Source organism: Microtus oregoni, unplaced genomic scaffold, assembly GCF_018167655.1.
Source record: "Microtus oregoni isolate MIOR12 unplaced genomic scaffold, Mior012 000144F_ref0000341, whole genome shotgun sequence".
NCBI classification, from domain to species: domain Eukaryota; kingdom Metazoa; phylum Chordata; class Mammalia; order Rodentia; family Cricetidae; genus Microtus; species Microtus oregoni.
In genome coordinates, this window is record NW_024544794.1 from 1354210 (window position 1) to 1374455 (window position 20246).

Below are 20246 nucleotides of genomic sequence, written 5' to 3' on the forward strand. Positions count from 1 at the left end.
TCTAGCCCTGCTTCAAGATCTTTCACTATGAAAGTGATGCTTCTGAACGTGACTACATCGGACTTCTCTTCCCAAGAATTTGCTCAATTTCTTAAATTTACAGGTTCATGTCTTTCCAAACTACAAGCCTTTCTCAGTCATTAATGCTTCAAAAATGTTTTCCACCCGTATCATTATCATTTCTTCTTTTGTAGAATTCTGGGTTTTTGTTGGTTGGTTGTTTCTAACCTCAGTCCTCTGGGGGAGCACAAGAGTCGTCTCTCTTCTCTTCTAGAATTGGAATACACTGAAACCACCAGTTCTCAGGCTCTGCTCATCCCCACCCCAGCCAGGTTTCACCTGTGTTGCTAGGAGCAGCTGGTTCCTGCTGACCTACTCCCAAGTTCACTGTCTCTACCATCAGCACCTCAGTTCTGCTCCTGAGCCCATGCTGAGTTCTTTGGGTTACTGTACACTTCAAATCTAAAACTTGAATGTGGTCCTTATTCACCCATCCATCCACCCACCCATCCACCCACCCAGAGAGGGATTTTCTGCGTAGCCCTGGTTGTCCTGGAACTCACTCTGTGGACCAGGCTGGTCTCAAACTCAGAGATCTGCCTGCCTCTGCCTCCTGAGTACCGGGATTAAATGCAAGCACCACCTCTGCCCTGCAAATCTGGTTCTTCTTTATGTCTTCTGCCCTGAGCTGGCAGGCCACACCACACCTTTCCCCAGAGAGCCTTCTATGATTCAGCCGTGATTGATAATGAACTCAGTTCCAAGTTCAAAATATAAAACACGCTTCCCTTCCTTCCAAATGGCATGCTTCTGCTAGGGACAGAGCAGACCAAGCTACCCACAATGCACTCTGAGTGGCAGTGCCGCCCCCTCCCACGGACTTTCAAACCATATTAGACATTACATTTGCAGCTGGATACACAAACCCGACTGCTGCCTGGTTTCAAGTTTCTGGCTTAACACGCTCTGCCACGGGCTCTGCCACGGGCTGCCAGACGCCTGCTCACCTGTCCCTGTGCTGCCGGCGACTGGTGGTCAGGGCCACGGCAATGTTATCCCACGCCTTCCACACCTCCCCTTGGCCTGGGCTCTCACAGCCCAGCTGGCGCCAGCACTCATCGAACACGGCTCTCCACTTCTCATCCGCGGCCACCGCCAGGTTTCCCAGCTTCCTGCTAACGAAGCCACACCAGCCTTTGCTTCACCAGAGTTTGTGAAAAGTCATCCCCAAGGATAAAAATTATACACAATTCAAAATGCTTTGCGAGCCAAACTGCCAGAACACCAGAGGGAGTTCTATCTTAAAAACACTGGAGGAAGATTTAGAAGGGATTTACTTTAGTGTTTGTACATGGATTGTTACACACAACAGTACTGATCTGATGTCCACACTTCTACAGAACTGACTTTGGGAAATAGACTCTTGATAAAACAGTGGTTTTCTATACTTCAAACATTTTACAAGAATTGTGAAATGTATTACATACGGGTTTCTAAAAATATAAATAAAACAAAATAAAGCAACAACAACAAAGTCAACATGGACAGAAAACGCAGTGAGTTCTCATTGGAACAGAGAATCTGAAATGAAAGCACAATGTGTGAACATGGCCCAAGAACGGGATCCTGTGAGAATTCTGAGTGCTGGTGAGGACACTCCAGGGATAAGACCTCTTGTGACCTCAGTTTCTTCCAAACATGACACTGTTCCCAGGGTGTTTTAGTGCTCCCCCCAGGTGCAGCACACAGAAGTGAGTGTACGCCACACTGTGGTGGTGGTTGTTTGTTTACAAGACTCTATGGTCTTCCCACGTGCAGCTTGTCCTTGTGACCATACACTTTAGTCATGAAACTGTTCTGAACCCTCAGAATATAAACCAGTGTTTCTCAGCCTTCCTAAGATGGTGACCCTTTAAAACAATTTCTCATGTTGTGATGACCCCAACCATAAAATTGTTCCTACTGCTACTTCATGACTGTAATTTGGCTACTGTTATGAGCTGTAATATGAATGTTTTTGGAGACAGAGGTTTTGATAAAGGGGTCGGGACGCAGGCTGAGAACCCCTGGTATAAACTGTCTGATATCTGAATAAAGTTGACTATTGCATGAGACTTTAGCCCGCCCCATCATCATTTATCCATTCTCCCAGGTCCCCTGCCTTGACAGCGGTAAACACCAACAACTGTGTGCAGTGCACAGCTGTCAGCCTGGTCCTCAGGAGTCTGAGGCAGGGGGACTGAGTCCAGGGCCAGCCAGGGATACACAGTAAGGGGGCGCAAAAAAACAAAGAACCCAAAGCTTAAGATGCAATCAAGAGGGAAAAGACAACCCAAAACTTGAGAGAACAATTATACTTCGATTCTGCCTTTTCCTCACTGATGCAGGTTGTACTGGAGTGTGTGTGTGTGTGTGTGTGTGTGCGCGTTTCCACACCTGCACCTCTGAACCATCTTTGCCTTCAGTCAGGACTACAGATGGAGCTATCTCTACTGGAGGCAGTGGGCAATTTATAGAAGCTACAGCTTATTTAAAAAGGACAATTGTAGTGCTCGCTTCGGCAGCACATATACTAAAATTGGAACGATACAAAGATTAGCATGGCCCCTGCGCAAGAATGACAAGCAAATTCGTGAAGCGTTCCATGTTTTTCACAACCATCTGTAATGGGATCTGGTGCCCTCTTCTGGCCTGCAGGCATACATACATACATACAGAATATTGTGTACATAATAAATAAATAAATATTTAAAAAAAAAGGACAATTGTAAAACTTGAGTTTGCTTTAAAATATTAACCCACTTTGATGAAAGCAAGACAACTCAGAACACCCAGGAATTACCCCAGGGTGAGTACTCACAAGGCTTTGGGCTTGTCTTTATCACTCTCGTACAGGCTAGGTTTGAAGTAGGTTCCGGTGATCTTTATCCCAGACCCCCACTCTCCATTAAAATAACCTTCAATGTAGTCTCCGTTTGGCATGGTCAGTGTTCCCTGGGTAAGTGAAAGAGAAGTGGGGTTAGAACATTACAAAATTAAGAGAAAAAATACTAAATACTTAACACTTTCCTTTTTAATTTGTTCTTTGCCAGTCTGATAAACAAAAGATGCGTGTATATACATGCCCAGAGAGAAGGTATGAAAACAACTCAGTGGTAAAAGGAAAAAAATCCACAGGAAAACGGGAAATCTTCTTAGTGGGGTGAAACGCACTGAATTCCACTCACAGGCGCTGCTGAAGCCGTGTCAAAGCCATGGCTGCTGATGTCTGTCTCAGAAAACTCTAAAGCGCCTAAGTCCCTAGTCGGAAAACCTTATCGCGGAAAACTAGGATGGGGAACGAATTAACCCTAACACGAGAGGGATCAGAACAGGTGTCGGCGCAACAGGAAATCAAGCATTGAGGGAAAAATACGTATGCGCTACATCCAAGTGAAGCTGAGCATCATGGTGCACTCCCCAACACGGAGACGGAGGAGGAGGAGGAAGACCAGCAGCCAAGTTTATCCTTGACTCCTTAGGGTGTTTACAGCCAATGAGTTCTGGCATTTAATGGGAAAAGGTGCTGAGGCAATTAGATATTAATGCACAAGAAGAAGTTTAGTCTCTTTAAAAAATTTAAAGTCAAGAGGAAGTGAGAGCCCGTGTAGAAAGAACCAGGCTGCTTCCTGACCTTTCCACTGAGGGTCCAGTCGTCGGAAAACTCCCCTTCGTAGATGGTGTCATCTTCTGACAGCAAAACTCCATTTCCCTGAGTGGAGAAACACAAGTCACAACGGGCCGCAGAAGTCACGCCCCAAAGCCTCCGGCCACACACCCCAGATCAGGAAGCAGAAGCAGGCAGTTAAGTTATACAGTGACCCAGACTGGCCCAGGTTACAGAGTGAGGCCTCACCTCAAAGCAGACAAAACCAAAGAAAACAGTAATGGAAAGACTTTAAACATCAGGGACATAGGAGATTCTAAAAGTCAATGTGAACCACATAGGCACATCCCACTCACCGCCATCTTGTTCAGGTGGAAGTTGCCTTCGTAATACAACCCAAACTGGGTTACAACCACTCCATTTCCTTGGCACACATCATCTTGCCACATCCCCATGTACTTCTCTCCCCTGTGCAGAAATAAGAAAGAAAGGTGACCATCAAATGAAAGAAGGACAGAGTGGAGAACTATTCTGACAGAGATCTGAGCTGTACCCCTGGGTCGAGCTGCTGCGGCTACTCTAGTCAGTGTAGCCCACGCCACCTCTTCAGACAAGACAGTGTGATGCAAAAGGCATCTCAGTCAGAGCAGTATTCACACAGGGATCTGATACTGTGTATGTTCTACCCAACAGACTGAATACGCTCTATATACTTCCTCCATAACATAAAAATATCTCATTAAATCGGGTATGGTGGAGTGTACCTTAAACTCAGGAGGCAGAGGCAGGCAGATCTCTGAGAGATAAAGACTAGCCAGAGCCACACAGTGTGACCCTGTCTCAAAATAAAATATGCAATTAAGAAAGAATAGCACACATTCAAACTATAATAGAATCAAACTTTAAATAATTTGTCACAAAAGGTTTAACTTTCACCCACTTAAACCCAGAAGGTTCTTACTGGTGTATTTTAAAAAAAAAAATGGCGGGAAGGAGTCTTGGCATACAACAGGGCTTACGTGGGAGGTTTACTGGAGGGAGAGAAGGGGCAGAAAAGGGGACAGAAGTGGAGCACTGTACCTGGTGATGTCATCAAAGACGCCATATCCTGCCTTCTTATCCATCACCCACTGGCCAATGAACATGCTAGGAGAAGAAGAAGTCAGTTTTCCGCTGCGGAGGAGACCGTGGCCGTGGCGCATGTTATCCTGGAAGCAGCCTTCAAACACTTCACCAGAGGCGTAGCTGCGGCGGAAGGGGCAAAGAGAGAGCATGTGCATTACCAATTGCAGGAAATACAAGGCTACGCTTTTCTGGGTGGCTAGAACTATTCGTTTATATAAGCATAAAAAACAATCCAAAACCCTCAGTTTGAAGGACTAAGCCTCAATCATTAAAGGTGATGTCATTAATATTTTGCACTAACATGAAAAAATATGTGCTTAGTCCCTCATGGGAAATGAAATAATGGGCTAGGAAGAATGCAAGAAAATTCTGTTCAAATTAGAACCAAGTAAAAAATAAAGTTAGACGTATAGATGAGTCTTGTATAGAAAGTCATAGTTTATTCGGTAGGTAGATGGAGACACACGCCACATTTAGTAATACTATCATCACACTGTGGACGAGGGCATGCTTCTAGGAAGCCTCTGTACACAGCTCTGGTGAAAGGGCAACACCAGACCCACAGCCTTTCCCACGCACACCGTTACCTGTAGACCCCTTGGCCACACATTTTCCCTTCTTTCCAGTGGCCCACATAATGGTCTTCTTTGTTCAGGGCCTTGTTTGGGATTCTGTATTCACCATATCTGCCAAGGAGAAGGAAAAGCCTAAGAAGATGCAGAAGTGATGTGCTCACCTTTGGCATGTGATTACAAACAAGCATCTTAGCAAGGAGGACAGAGAAAATGGTACCTATAGGACAGGGGTGAGTGGGTCTTGGCTGAAGTCATGTCTACTAGCTAAGCCATCTGCAAAGGCTGGGGAGTGGAACCCAGGCCTGCTCCCTGGCCACCGTGAGACGCCTGACTCTAACGGCACTGGAAAGCGGGACATCTGTGTCCTCTCCCGTCTCTGCCACTACTTTGCAGCCTGTCTCCCTGGGGACATCATGGCACACACAGCTCAAGCATCTCTCTAGTGAGGGTCCGAATCCTCCTTTCATCCTAGATACCCACTGAAGGGCTTGAAACCACAAACCGTGACACTGTCACGCATGTATGCTAGCCTCTCCACTTTAAGTGGACTAAGGAATGTGATGACACACTTATCCAAAAGTGAGGTCAGCAGAGTATCATTTCCATAACACCCCTCCAAAGATTTCCCTTTTAACAGAGAAATGAATTTGAAACTACCTTACCAGGCTGGCCTCGAGCTCACAGAGATCCACCTGCCTCTGCCTCCCGAGTGCTGGGATTAAAGGCGTGCGCCACCACTGCCCGGCTAATCTGAAACTATTTAAAAGCTGGCGAGAGGCAGCAGCTCAGCGGTAGGGCGCTTGTCCAGCAATCCCAAGGTCCTGCAGTACATCCTCAGCACACCAAGAGGGGAGAAAGCTATTTCTGCAAACGTACTGAAAATAACATTTCTCTATGTCCTGTGTGTCCCGGTGATACTGCTGGGTCAGCTGACTCACAAATTCTGCCCTAGCTCATCTTCTGCAGGAATCCAAAGCACCCTAATGCCTACATAGCAGAAGTCCACAGCTTGCTGGAAAAGCAACTGCCAACAGTCAACAGCTTGAGACCAGATTTAAATTCATCTGCTACTTTACACAATTTCCTTACCCATCTTCCAGGCCATTCCTGAACATGCCAGAATACACCTTCCCATCCGGCCACTTCAGAACACCCCTGGACGGCATAAACAAAAGGAACAACCGTCAAGTCATGGTTCGGATAAACAAGGCTGTCTCCACAAGGTGACTGCCACCCCCCTTCCCCAAGAAAAGGACGGAGCGCTCTTCACCTGCCGTGAGGCTTCCCCGAAAGCCAGCGCCCGTCGTAAGTGGCATCCTTCAGACGAGGATCCTTGTAGAAAGTGTACTTGGCGCTTCTTGAGATGGGTGGTTCCTGTCTCTGAACACTGCTGCCGCCTCCATAGGGTGGGAAATCGGATGTCCCCCTCAAAGCCTGATCCACGGCTTGGCTGATAGCCCGAAGCCACTTGGTCTAGAGGCAGAGAGTCCACGTCAGGAAGTGCAGGGCAGTCATCCGTCAGGTACTACACTAAGTTTTCCTGGCTTTTCCTTCTGTGCCTTTTCTATCACCCATCACTTTTCTCACTGAGTGATGTGAACCAGCTCTTAGGATTTATTGCCACTGGTTTAAAATTAAGTCACACTTTATAAAGCAAGAAGGGCTTCTGTGAGTTTCAGGCCAGCCTGGACTATTCAGTGAGTTCCAGGTCAACCTCCACCACACAGTAAGATGCTACCTAAACCCAAAATAAAACAAAAAACAAATAAAATGATTTACAAAGATCAGCCGGGCATCATGGCAAACTCCCATAGTCCCAGCACTTGAAAGGTTAAGGCAGAAAGAATTCTGTGAGTTCTAAGCTAGCCAGGGCTACACAGCAAGTCACTGTTTCAGGAAAACAGAACAAAAGGGCAAAAATCTAGTTTTGATTTAAGGATTATTAACGAAGCAGCAACAACAACGTGTGTCTCTTGTTTATGAACATAAAAGGCCAAGCTGACAGGAAACGCCATGCAGAACTAACCTTTTCCTGGGGTGTGGAGGAGATGAGCGTGAACTGTTCCTCAGGTGTGGTTATCTTCAAGCCATTCCTAAAACATCCCCAAGGATGAACACCGCAGCTAGAGCAACCTGCCACCCCGACAGCAGAACCCTCCCCACCCTCCCCAGGAGTGCAGCTGCTCCAGCTCTAGACTGAGCTCCACACAGGGAGGAGATCCAGAAGGTCAGGGCTGTGTCACTGACACAGCAGGGCGGAGCAGTGAGGAGGCCCACCTGCCGCTCCCCGGACCTTCACCCATTTCCTATGCCCCCCACCCCCACACTTTTCCCTGACCATCCCACTTAAGGAAAGAAGAGGCATAGGAGTAGGAGAAGGAGACACACGTACACGCTACCGGCTTCTTCGGAAAGTGGCTCTGCCCACAGTGTGGCCAAAGGGAACACGTGATGTGTGGAGAACTGGAAAGGAGAACACAGGACACATCTGTGAGGAGCCCACGGCAACCTCGGGTCTCTGCTAGGTCCCTTCCTGTCACCAGGTCAGGTGGGCCCCATGGCACAAATCCCCTGAGCGGGCTAAGAGCAGGTGGTGGGACCATCCCTGCTGTAATTACCATACCACAGCCACCTAAGGTGGGCCTTGCCATCCCTGCTCTAAGGACCCTGCACATGGCTGACATTCATTCGCAAACTAGAAAATAAAATCCTGGCTATGGTGTAGCTTAATGAGAGAGCAGCTCACAACTGCCTGCTAGGGATCCAGCCTACCTGAGCGTGGACCAGGGCGTCGTTGAAGAGGATGAACCAGTTCACGGAGAACCTGCCCGCATGCTGCAGCGACAGCGCCCGGTTACTGCTCTCACACAGAAGTCGGCGCTCTGGCTTCCGCAGGGAGTCCTGCGAGGAACCACGCGGTCCGTGAGCCGTCAACATCACACAGATGCACACACAAAGGAGGGGTAAACTAGGCTCAAGGTGTATTTGGGGTGACCTTCTGGTCATAGCTTATCGCAGCTTTATACCCTTCCTAAAATTAGAGCCCAGAGGAGCCTGAAACAGCAGCAAGGAAACCCAAGGCAGTGGAGTCTGCAGGACCCCCGGGAACCAAGGGATGCACGGGGACTCGAACACTCACTGCTCTGGTTCTCAGAAGGCCATGCCACCGTTAAAGGAACGGAGGAGCAGAGAGAGGCTGGCTGGTGGGACCAGCGATAGCGGGCGGGCTTACCGTCATTTTCCCGGGAAAGGTCTTCCAGAAGCCCAGCGTGTACTCTGCTTCCTTCCTCTTCCTGCCGAGATGGAGAGCAAGAGATTCATAACAAAAACTGGAATCCTGCAGCATCTGATATTCTGGAGATGCCTGGAGACCAATAAACAAGGGGGACGAGTACAAAACATTATCCACACACTGCATCCTCTGTGCGGGTCAGGTGTGTTATAGCAGAAGCAGGAGGAAAATTCAGCCCGGGGACACCAGTGGCCCATTGAAGGGAGCCCGGGAGGGGGGGGGGATGTCAGAGTACTCTACCACCATGCATGTGAGATTGGGTAGACACTGGAAGTCAGGAGAAGGAAGCTGCTGCGGGATAAAGCTCCTGTATACCGCAAAAATCTGTCATTCATATTAATTTAATGAAACACTGATCGACCAGTAGCCAGGAAGTATAGGTGGGGCAACCAGACTAGGAAAATTGTGGGAAGAGGAAAGACAGAGAAACAGCACCAGCCAGATGCAGAGGAAGCGAGATGAGACTGCTTTACTGAGAAAAGGTACCAAGTCACGTGGCTAAACACAGATAAGAATTATGGGCTAATTTGAGTTGTAAGAGTTAGTTAATAATAAGCCTGAGCTAAGAGGTCAGTTTATAGTTAATGTAAGTCTCTGTGTTTCTTTGGGTAGGGCAGACAGGTCCGTCCACAGGGAGCCTTTCTCAGCTGTGCCTCCCCACTCGCTCATCTATAACGATTACACCTTTCTCCAGGGTTGATGGTGGTTAAACAGAAACACAGAGCACGCTCACAACAGTGACTGAAAAACCAGGCAGGCACAGTTCTTTAATCCCAGTGCTCAGAAGGCAGAGGCAGACAGATTTCTGGGTTCAAGGCCAGCCTGGTCTACAAAACAAGTTCCAGGACAGACAGGCTAAACAGAGAAATGCTGTCTTGAAAGCCATGCCCGCCCCCACCGAAAAAAGAAAGAAAGAACAGGGACAAGGGTACGAAATACACCACGTGTATGCGACCGAGACCTTCCTGCAGGAGCAGTCACAGCGGACGCTCTAGTCTAGCCGGCTTCACGAGGTGAACAGGTCTGAATAAGGTCCGGACTGGAAATGGAACCACAGCTTGCTCTACCCTGCTTATCCTTTCTCCTCCACTTTCTCACAGAGAGGGAAATCTTTAGACACGCCTAAGTGTTAATTTAGTGGGGCCCAGCGTCTTAACGGTGACTTCATGCAAACAACCTACGTTGATACTGGGCACGCGGGGGAACCTACCACTTCAAAGCAGGTGGCGAGCTTCAGCAAAACCTTGGCGTAATTATGAAGTCGCCTGACTGGCAAGAAAAACAGTGTGTTCAGTATTTCCATCAACTGGGTGTTCTCATCATTCACTTCCGACAAATCTTGTAAGAGTTCTTGGTTTTTATTTAGGAAATCACTGGAAGAGAGGGAAACGGGATCCTATGATCATCTGGGATAAACAATATGAACGGTGTTACATAGAAAGTCTCCCTGCAAGTAACTGTTCAGAACGCACAGCACAGCCTTGGTGTTATGGAAATGAATACAGACACAATAAAGTGACCCAGGTGGAAGTAACAGAATTATAATTTTTAACCTCTAAAATAGGACTTTAAAGTGCAGGATACAGCAACGGTAGCAACAGCAACTCTAATAGAAACGGTTGGTAACAGACTTTCCTCGTGTTCTAGGAAATGAACGCAGCACGCCATGGTTTCGGGGATAAAGGATAAATTGGCACCATTCCGTTACTTTCACAGCCCAGAGTCCCAAGACTCTGGCGGGTCTGGCCACTGCTGAGCTGTGCTGAACAGAGACGCAGTGGGAAAACAGGGCTCCTTGCTCCGAGCACTGGTGTGGAACTAACAATACATCTAAGTTCTATCTTCCCTCTCGACTGCCAGCACACACTGACCACTGAACTAGACTTAGAGGAACAGGACAAACCAGGCGTGGTGGTACACACTTGTAATCCCAGTACTCGGGAGGCAGAGGCAGGAGGGTCAGGAGTTCTCCTTGAAGCCAGCCTTGTGATATAATAATAATAATAATAATAATAATAATAATAATAATAATGAAAAATCAATGAACTGTCTAAATTTATGAATCTGAAAGATTCATGGGTGACCACCAATGAATTAATGAAATAAAGATCAGGAGTCTCCACCTTTCCATGAGGACTTACGAGAAGTTAATGGTTAATGGGGAAGGGAGAGGCATTTTCTTCAGTGGTGTAGTCACTAGTATGATGGTCCTAGTAAATAATTCCTAGTCCATGATCCTGTAAGCAACCTTAACAAAAACACTGGGATATTAAAGAAAATAGACATGAAAGAGGAAGGGTACAGGGCGGAAAAGGAAAGAATCAGAGGGACTGGGAAGAAGGCAAGAGGGTCATATGATCAAAATACATTCTACACAGGCATGTAAATGTTGTAATTAAGCTACTATTATGAATAATTAATATATGCTAATATAACATTTTAAAATGAGAAACAGTACCCAATCTTTGAAAACATTAAAAGGGAGCAAACTGCTGACAAGACCGTCCTAATTTTTAAAATAAACAAAGTAGACTCCAGTCAGGGGAGCAGATCGCTGACGGAATCAGCCTCAACTCATAAACACTGGTGAAGCTCCTGAGGACAAGTGACTGCCGCTGGGACAGGGTGGCCGAGTTTTTACCCAGCGGAAGGCACTTACAGTCATCCCTCTGAACTCTGTGATCACTGGGGAAGAGTCTAAGAGCTGGAAGAAGAGATGAAGTATATATAACATTTTCCTCTTAGAGTGAAACATTCCATTCTGCAGGGAAAACGCCTTAAGCAGGAAGGTAGACAACTCCAAGGAGCCTTAGGAAGTTCCTGAAACTGACCAGAATCACTGGGTCCCTACTTCCCAAGAATAAGCAAGTCACACTGCAAAGAGGACTCTGAAGACCAGACCAGCTCTGTCTGGAATAGTTTTAGACTGGAAGGGTCGCTCTCCAGCCTGCTGAGCTGCCTGCAGGCTGTGCAGCGAGCTGCAGGTTCCCAGCTTTGTGAGCTGTCACCCATGCTGGGGTGGGCTACGGCATTGCAGCTGCCTTTGAATCATTTCTGCTCCTGTAACTCCTCACCCATATTTCCACGAGTAACCCCAATAAAACGTATTGGTTCACCAAAACAAACAAAAGATAAAAAGGCTTAAATAAGTGACAGCAGGGAACAATAGTGGGGAGAAATGAGATGAGACACTTGAAGACAAAACTAGAAATGCTAGCGAAATGGAAACAGATAAAACAAACAATTTTCCAAATAAATGACTAAAGTCGTAAGAAGATAGACCCAGACAGACTTACTCACTACAGAACCAAACCAGCAGTTCAAAAACTCCCCAGAGGAAACACTCCCACTGAAGGGCAAAGGTTTGATTTTGTTTTTGTTGGAAGATGCATTCAACCCAGCCTTCAAGACACAGACGCCTCCTGGCTTATACAGACTATTCCAGAAAACACCAAAGGAGAAGAGGCACCTCAACTCACATTAGAACTCCTAGTGCAATCCTTTGCTGAACACCAGCCAAGGTTAACAAACAAGGAGCAGACTGACAAAAACCAGAAGTAAGACCAAGATGTCAGCACTCCTGTTAGCATAGAAAATAAAAACACACCTGACTAAACCTGTTAAGTATGGGTGGTGAATGAATATCTGAAGTATTTTCTACTAAAATATAGAACTTTCAGTTTGCCTGTGTTATTAGATCCACTGTTGTATCAGAGGTTGTGATATTATTTGTCCAGGAGCGAGATGTAGTCCGTGCGAGGTACCCTTTTCTGCAATCACAGCAGACAACATCTGCTCTTTTCCAAAGGGAGAAAAATTCCCATTCTTTCAGATGAAAATAAAGTAGGTGTCCTGCTGTGAAAAGAGCTGAGCTGACCACAGTGTCAGGTCTAACAAAAGCCAGCACTGAAGGACCAGATATTGCATCTTAGACTTTAGTGCTCCTTCAGAATCCTACTACACCTAGTGACAGTCAGGGGCTACCAGAACCCTGTCCTCAGAGTTAACTACACCTGGTGACAGTCAGGGGCTACCAGCACCCTGTCCTCAGAGTTAACTACACCTGGTGACAGTCAGGGGCTACCAGCACCCTGTCCTCAGAGTTAACTACACCTGGTGACAGTCAGGGGCTACCAGCACCCTGTCCTCGGAGTTAACTACACCTGGTGACAGTCAGGGGCCACCAGAACCCTGTACTCAGAGTTAACTACACTTGGTGACAGTCAGGGGCTACCAGCACCCTGTCCTCAGAGTTAACTATACCTGGTGACAGTCAGGGGCTACCAGCACCCTGTCCTCAGAGTTAACTATACCTGGTGACAGTCAGGGGCTACCAGCACCCTGTCCTCAGAGTTAACTACACCTGGTGACAGTCAGGGGCTAACGGTACCCTGTCCTCAGAGTTAATGGAACACTGCGCTTTGATTCATGGGTAAATGACTATGCAGAGCTTTCCCATGGTACTCCAAATGAAAAGCCATTGGAAACTCCCACAGTAGAAACTTCCTAATATATCCAAAAGAAGTGTAAATGGAGTTATCATATAATGAAGGAGACAGTACACCAAGACATCATATGCTACCAAAGAAAACCCTCGGTATCAAGAATATATTACATCTTTGGGAGTTTTTGGCCAAAGGAGTCCTATAGATCCCCCCAACATTGCAGGCCACGGTCAATGTCACTGGTTACCCAACAGTAAGACCCTACTGCTGAAAACATTACATATTTATGTCATGGACTATGGAGAAGTCGAGCTGTTGCTCAATTGGAAGCTGCTGGAAGCTGCAATACACAGCACCGGAGGAGGAAATAGCCATCAGTTTCTGCCAGCTACAATAGTGATAGGCCTGACAGAATGAATGCCCTGGTGTGGTAATGGCACGATGGCACAGGGTAGCCGGATACTTAAGGCCCACCACAGGAGACAGAACCTGTATCTGACTAGATGGGTCCCAGGCCCTGGGAGAAACCTATTCTGCTGAGTAAACACGGCAATGAGACAGACAGCTCCTGCAGACACTGCTGTCCCCACTGACCGGTACTGCTGGCCCTCACCAGAGAAGCTTCCTCTTGCAACAGATAGTAACACAGAGACCCGTGAGTGGGCCGTGTGCAGAGTGAGAGACTTCGGCGCACTCAAGCCTAAATGGGATGTCGTTATCACACCCTCCCCTCAAAGCTGGGGTCTGCAGAGGAGGAGACAGGAAGATGTTTAAGAGCCATGATGTTTCTGAAGAGACATCATCTTCCAGACATTAACAGAGCTGATAAACACATCAGCTCATAGAGACTGTGACCACATGCACACAACCTGGGCAGATTCCAACTAGACAAAATCCCAACCCTGAGAAGGAGAGGCGGACACTAGTCCCAGCCCTAGCCATGAAGCTACATGCAACTGATGGCTGTTGGGAGAGGGAAAGTCCACTTTAGTCAATGGTGTGACACTGGACACATCAACCACACATGGCAGGCCCCGTGAAGCAATTGAACACAAAGTTGACTCCATGTTTCCTATTTTTTTTTTAAGAGAAAAAGACATAAAACTGGGTGAGTTTTGGGGAGAAGGATCTCAGAGGAGCTTGGGGAGGGCAAAGAATACAATAAAAATATAAACAAAAACTGATAAAATAAAACAGGAAAAACAGAAACCCCAAACGTGCACTCTACAGCGGTCAGACGGTGAGTGGAAGGTGCGGACCGCTTACATGGCAGGCTTCGCGAGGAGCTGGAATCCTCCCATCACCAGGAAGTTTGAGACTGATGTGCAGTACCTGGCGGAAAAGAAGACACACCGGCATTAGTGACGGAAATTAGCTCTGTGCAGTTTCAAATGCCTATCTAGACACTTTCTGAAATCTCACCCTCGAATTTCAGAACTTTTGGGACATCACCGTAACGGATTCTTACCACCAGAGAAGAATGGGCAGGCGGATGCTGCAGGGGATAGTAGAAGCAGGGCAGTAGGAATGCTAACAGAAACAAGATTCACAAGCCTGGTGCCAAGCAGGTCTGCCAGGCAGGTGGCACTTAACTAACCTAACAAGCAGGAGAAAACACAGTTCAAACAGTAGGGTTTTTAATGCAAGGTTAATCTTCGTTTAAAGTTCTCCAATTAAGTCTTCAGAAACACTGAAGGTTGGGCTGGAGAGATGGCTCAGAGGTTAAGAGCAGTGCCTGCTCTTCCAAGGGTCCTGAGTTCAATTCCCAGCAACCACATGGTGGCTCACAACCATCTGTGATGAGGTCTGGTGCCCTCTTCTGGCCTGCAGGCATACGCACAGACAGAATACTGTATAAATAATAAATAAATAAATATTTGAAAAAAAAAAAAAGAAACACTGAAGGTTAAGGAAACACTAGGGAGCTGGGTGAGACCGCTAATAGATCACACTGATTAAATACCACCAGTGATCCAGACAGACTGCTCTGAGCAGAAACACTCCTTTCAGACTCTGGGGCTAGTAAGCGACTGATACTGCCAGGGATGGGAAATTCTTCCTAAAGGGAGCCTCAGTGGTAGAGGCTAAAAATGTAAATTACTGAGCCAGGTGGTGGCGCACCCAGGAGACAGAGGCAGGCAGACCTCTGTGAGTTCAAGGCCAACCTGGTCTCCAAAGCAAGTTCCAGGACAGCCAGAACTGTTACCAGAGAAATCCTGTCTCAACCTCCACCCACCAGAAGTAAATCGGTTTTATCCTACCTGCAGAGATAACTACTGTGCTTTACACGGTAGCTCAACACACAGAAACTTCATTTTAAAGCAAAAGGTCACGAGTAATCAAGTGGGGGGGGGGAGGTATGGTGGGGTAAATAAATACAAGATTTAAAAAAAAAGGGAAAATTGCACTAATAAAAGCTGAAACCTTCATACAAATAACAAAGTCTAATTTTTAGAATAAATCTGTGTGTCAAGCTCTATCATTATTTTTCATGTCTGATGAGTTAGAAGAGTGAAGTCAAGATAATTCTTCCTAGACAACAGCTTCCAATATACTTAATTTGCCTGCGGCTGAAGTCACTTAGGTACTAAGTCTGAAAGGGAAATAAATACTAGGTGATTGCAGGCTATTTCTGCTGGTGGGAAGGGGGGCAACTTTAAATATCCTTTTGATTAGCATTGCCTGCAGCTCTTGATAATAAACACACATCAGTCCTTGGGTTATTTATAACCCAGGGAAAACACAGGCCTGACAGGAACTCCCTGGCAACAGGTGTTCCTCACTGGCCCCATTCTGTAACTCTGTGCCGTGCCTGGCACTTGGTGGCACAGAGTCAATTTCTGGCAGATAGATGGAGAACAAATAAGCTACGTATAGAACAACACAGCCTTGGAATCAACGGCGTTACCTGGTATACATTAAAACAACACTTAAATTATTGCCTTGAATCATGGTATCAAAATACAAATCAAGAAAAAGTGAGAAATAGTTTAAGATTACAAATATACTTGGTCTGTTTTACTTATAAAACATTCTTGGTGGTGGCGGGGAGGAGGCAGAAATCCTTAATAAATAAACAAACAAACAAACATTCTTGGTGTTATTCAGAAAACAACGTTGCGTTAAATGTAACTAAGTGTCCCGTCACACAGCAGTAAAAGGCAGAAAACAGGGTTGCGTTAAATGTAACTAAGTGTCCCGTCACACAGCAGTAAGAAGCAGGCTCACACTTTAGCTCTTTAAATACACTTCTACATTTCCTCAAATTTTGGTCTAATTTACTTAAGTAAACAAAAATAACCAGATTTACAATGGGACATTGTATGTAAATAAAATATGCTATCCGTCTCTGCTGGGTACAGAAGGAAACTGAACTTCAGCACTGCGGAACTCTGGTCGGCTAAGATGAAATGAAACACCTTTCAGGTCTATCTCCAAGTGCACTTTCCCTGTGCACTCTCCTGAGGTGCAGCTCCCCTGCAAATCCCCGTGCCGAGACTGATACTTGCTCTGTGTAACTGTCCAAGAAAAGACTCGAGTGCTTCATGATGACCAGGCTCCTGGCTTCCTTCACGCCCTGCAGGAAGCTGCTAAGCGAGGCTCCGTGCTGCCCAATGAGGTAACACAGCTTGCTGAACCGACTTGCGACTTCCTGCAACAGCTGGACAGTGGGCACAGTGCCCAAATTTTCTGCACCGAAATGATAACAACATGAACACCAAGAGCTTTCTTATGATGGTCCCCTTTCTGAAAACACTCTCTCTGCTGAAACACTCATCTGTGGAACCCCAGTCACTACCACAAATGTCACAGAAACCTATAGACTATGGGGTCCCTGGTTCCGTGGATTCGGTATTGCTATCTCTGAATGGGTGTTTCTTTAAAGGTTTGCCAGGTGATTTTTTAGTATCTCAGCCAAACTGCAGACCCGCTGAAGCTAACACTTGTGAAATTTTGAAAACACTCCCTTCTCCTGCCTAAGTTCTGGAGGAGACGTTACACAGCTGGGGCTCCACACACTGTTATTCACAGACACAGTTAAATTGGTCAGGAGTGGTGGTGCACGCCTGTAACTCCAGTACTTGGGGGACGGTATGAGGAACAGGAATGAATCATCTTTAGCTACATAGAGAGTTGAAGACTAACCAGGACTACACGAGACCATAACTCAAAACTAAAAAAACAAACAAACTCCAAATAAATAAAAGTGAATTGCTAAGTCAGCTGTTTAAAGTAGGGTTTTTTTTTGTTTTTTGTTTTCAAGACAGGGTTTCTCTATGGCTTTGGAGCCTGTCCTGGAACTAGTTTTTGTAGACCAGATCTGCCTGCCTCTGCCTCCCGAGTGCTGGGATTAAAGGCTTGCGCCACCACTGCCCGGCTGTTTAAAGTAGGGATCTTTCCATTAGAAACAAAAAGCTCACCTGACACAAGCCAACGTTTCCCTTAATAGGGTAAAAGACTACCAGCCTAACTTCTGAGTCTTAATTGTGGCCAGCGAGACAAAGAAAATTCCATCTCAAGTCATAAGTCAGGGAAAGGCTGTTCGGCTGTTTGTTGGTTTTGAGACAGGGTCTTACCATGTACTGCAGTTATTTTTAATAGCTCCCAAACCTCACTTTGCATTCCTTGCTGATGTCCTAGAGACCCCAGATACCATGGATACAGGCGTCCCAGTGGAGGCCATGTGAACTATCTCTGTATTACTGCCTCACTTCCAACCCCTTTTTGTGATTGAATAAACATTTGTTAAGTCCTACTAATGTGGAGTGAGACCCTTCACATTCTGGTAGTGCTTTTAAGAGATTATAAATACAAATGAATATATGAATGAAAAAATTGAAATTTATGCCCTGGCAATGCTGAAGCATGCATGGGCAGCCCGTATATGGCGATTCTGTTGAATTTGTTCATATTGGGTTTCATGGTCTAAGTAGATGAAGACTACTAACCAGGTCTCTTCCTCCAAATGAACACACACACACACATGAGATACAACTCTAAGAACTATGAGGGGAATTATACAGTATCACACACTCACACACAGATACAATTCTAAGAACTATAAGGGGAAATAATCCCATGGAGTTATACAATATCTCTCACACACACACACACACACACACACACACACACACGAGATACAACTCTAAGAACTATGAGGGGAGTTATACAGTATCACACACTCACACACAGATACAATTCTAAGAACTATAAGGGAAACAATCCCATGAAGTTATACAGTATCTTAAGGATGAGATGCAGAAGTATGATTGCTCAAGTCTAGTTTAAAGGATAACTTTTTCGAAGAATATACTTTTCTCTTTAGCCACATCTTCCTACAGCTCCAGTTTCTACAAGTGCAGGAAGAGTGAGCTCTGGGAATCTGAAGACAGGTGGAGGTGAGGCAGCCTGGCTCCTGATGAGCCGCAAACAGCATGTGCACTGTTGAGTGTGAGTGTGTGCTTGTAGACGGGAGGGAGCAGGAGTAAACCATTAACATAAGCAGTTTTCTTAACACAAGGCACAGAGACACATGCTTAGAGACCCAGGTAATGCTGAGACTAGCATAAGAGGATTGTCTGAGCCCAGAAGTTTGAGGTCAGCCTGGGTCTGAGAAAGAAAATAACAACGATAAAACCCAGCAGGCATGGTAGCTCAAACCTTTAATCTCAGCAGTTGGGTGATGGAGGCAAAAGGATCAAGAATTCAAGATCTTCTTCAGCTACAGAGTGAGTGGTGCCCAATCTGGGCTACAGGACACCCTGGCTACACAACCAACCAACCAACCAACCAACCAACCAACCAAATGGGCTTCCTTTTAATACAGAAGGACGGTTAAAACGAGAGCCCTGATAATCTAGAGGTGGGGGTGGGGGAAGGTGACAACTTACCTAAACTGAGAAGAGGCCTAAGTATCTGAGACTTGATGTCACTTAGTTTTGAGTAAAACCGTCTTTCCGTAGTAGCCAATTCATGGAGACTGGCGATATATCCCATGATGTTCTTGTCCACCAGGGCGAGATAACTATCTTTTCCTGCTGTTACTCTGCTTATATATCCAAGCTAAAAAGGGGGAAGATAAAAAGATCACTGATAAAATGTAATTTATGAGCAATGACCAGGTATGTCGCACGGGCTCAGAGCAGCAGACGGGGGCTAAGGTTAAGATACCCAGGAGTTGGGGAACAGGTTATTAAGCTCCAACACCTTCACAGTGAAGATTTACAAACGCTGCGTATAGAACTTGTGAGTAACTGTATATACTTACTTGTATTTATTTCAAGATACCTCAGGTGTATTAAAGGGTCAACTGATAAGAACTACATATCTCAAGACTCACTCTGCAGAAAATAAGATTAATGAGAACAAAGAGGAGCCCTGTGCTATACCAAGTGTCTGTGTTACTGTCTCTTAAAAGAGCCAACATAAGGGGATTTTCTTTAAGAAAACACATAGCCAAAAAGATGTTTAATGCCTATAATTCCAGCACTCAGAGGCTGAAATAGGAGGTGTGCTGGGAGTTCAAGGCCATCTTGACTACACAGTGAGTTCCAGGTTAGTGTATCAAAAAAAAAAAAATTGGCCAATGCTGCCTCTGGCAATTTAAGGTCTTGTCTCAATACATTCAGAGCCTACTAACCAGACAGCCAAAGACTATGTGGTCCAAAACCACAGTTTTCAATGAGAATAGAAAATCTAGGCTGTACCAGCACTGAGGGTTACATTCCCTGTTGACACGTCTCTCTGAGGATGTGCGTTGCTTTAACAGGAAAAGCAGAAACAAGTGAATGTTCTCAGTGTATAAAGACGAGGCAGGAGGTGGAAAAGCAGACACTGGTTTAGATCTTCAAAGGAGGAAGAAGTGGGTAAACTGACAGTTCTGCCTGTGACTTGTTGGGGCCTTCTCGGTGAGCACAGCTCAGGACCCTCAAGTTAGCAGTGCCCAAGAAGAGTTAGAAATGCGTCTGCCATAATTCACCTCCAGGAAACCTCACTGTGGATGGCGCTTTTCAATACTCCTGCATCGCAAAACAGAAATGAAATGAAATAAAAACAGCTCGGGGCTTAGCTCAGTGGGAGAGAGAGTTCTTGCCCTGTGCAGAGAGAGCCCCGAGTTCTAGCCCCGGCATCACGAAGCAGAAGCTCAGGCATAGCCTTCCTCC

The 20246-nt window shown here is 46.1% G+C and overlaps 1 protein-coding gene and 1 non-coding gene across 5 annotated transcripts in view; one reads left to right on the forward strand and one right to left on the reverse strand.

The window, feature by feature from the left end:
* Nucleotides 1–20246, reverse strand: part of LOC121444852 (alsin) — a 54236-nt gene that overhangs the window by 9474 nt on the left and 24516 nt on the right. For 2 of the 4 annotated variants that reach the window (XM_041646769.1, XM_041646770.1), the window contains exons 10-25: nt 18975–19146; nt 16593–16773; nt 14350–14415; nt 9849–10011; nt 8579–8710; nt 8119–8247; nt 7739–7809; nt 7373–7439; nt 6617–6819; nt 6436–6501; nt 5359–5457; nt 4727–4891; nt 4003–4114; nt 3674–3751; nt 2861–2994; nt 1008–1175 (exon numbers count right to left, since the gene is read on the reverse strand). In XM_041646769.1, coding sequence (XP_041502703.1) covers nt 1008–1175; nt 2861–2994; nt 3674–3751; nt 4003–4114; nt 4727–4891; nt 5359–5457; nt 6436–6501; nt 6617–6819; nt 7373–7439; nt 7739–7809; nt 8119–8247; nt 8579–8710; nt 9849–10011; nt 14350–14415; nt 16593–16773; nt 18975–19146 — 2006 coding nt within the window. Of the gene's footprint in view, nt 1–1007; nt 1176–2860; nt 2995–3673; nt 3752–4002; nt 4115–4726; nt 4892–5358; nt 5458–6435; nt 6502–6616; nt 6820–7372; nt 7440–7738; nt 7810–8118; nt 8248–8578; nt 8711–9848; nt 10012–14349; nt 14416–16592; nt 16774–18974; nt 19147–20246 lie in introns of those variants that run through there. The other 2 variants (XM_041646771.1, XM_041646772.1) reach the window with 2 other exon arrangements.
* On the forward strand, nt 2549–2652 carry LOC121444869. The gene has a single exon (XR_005973834.1). It is a non-coding gene; the product is annotated as a U6 spliceosomal RNA (small nuclear RNA).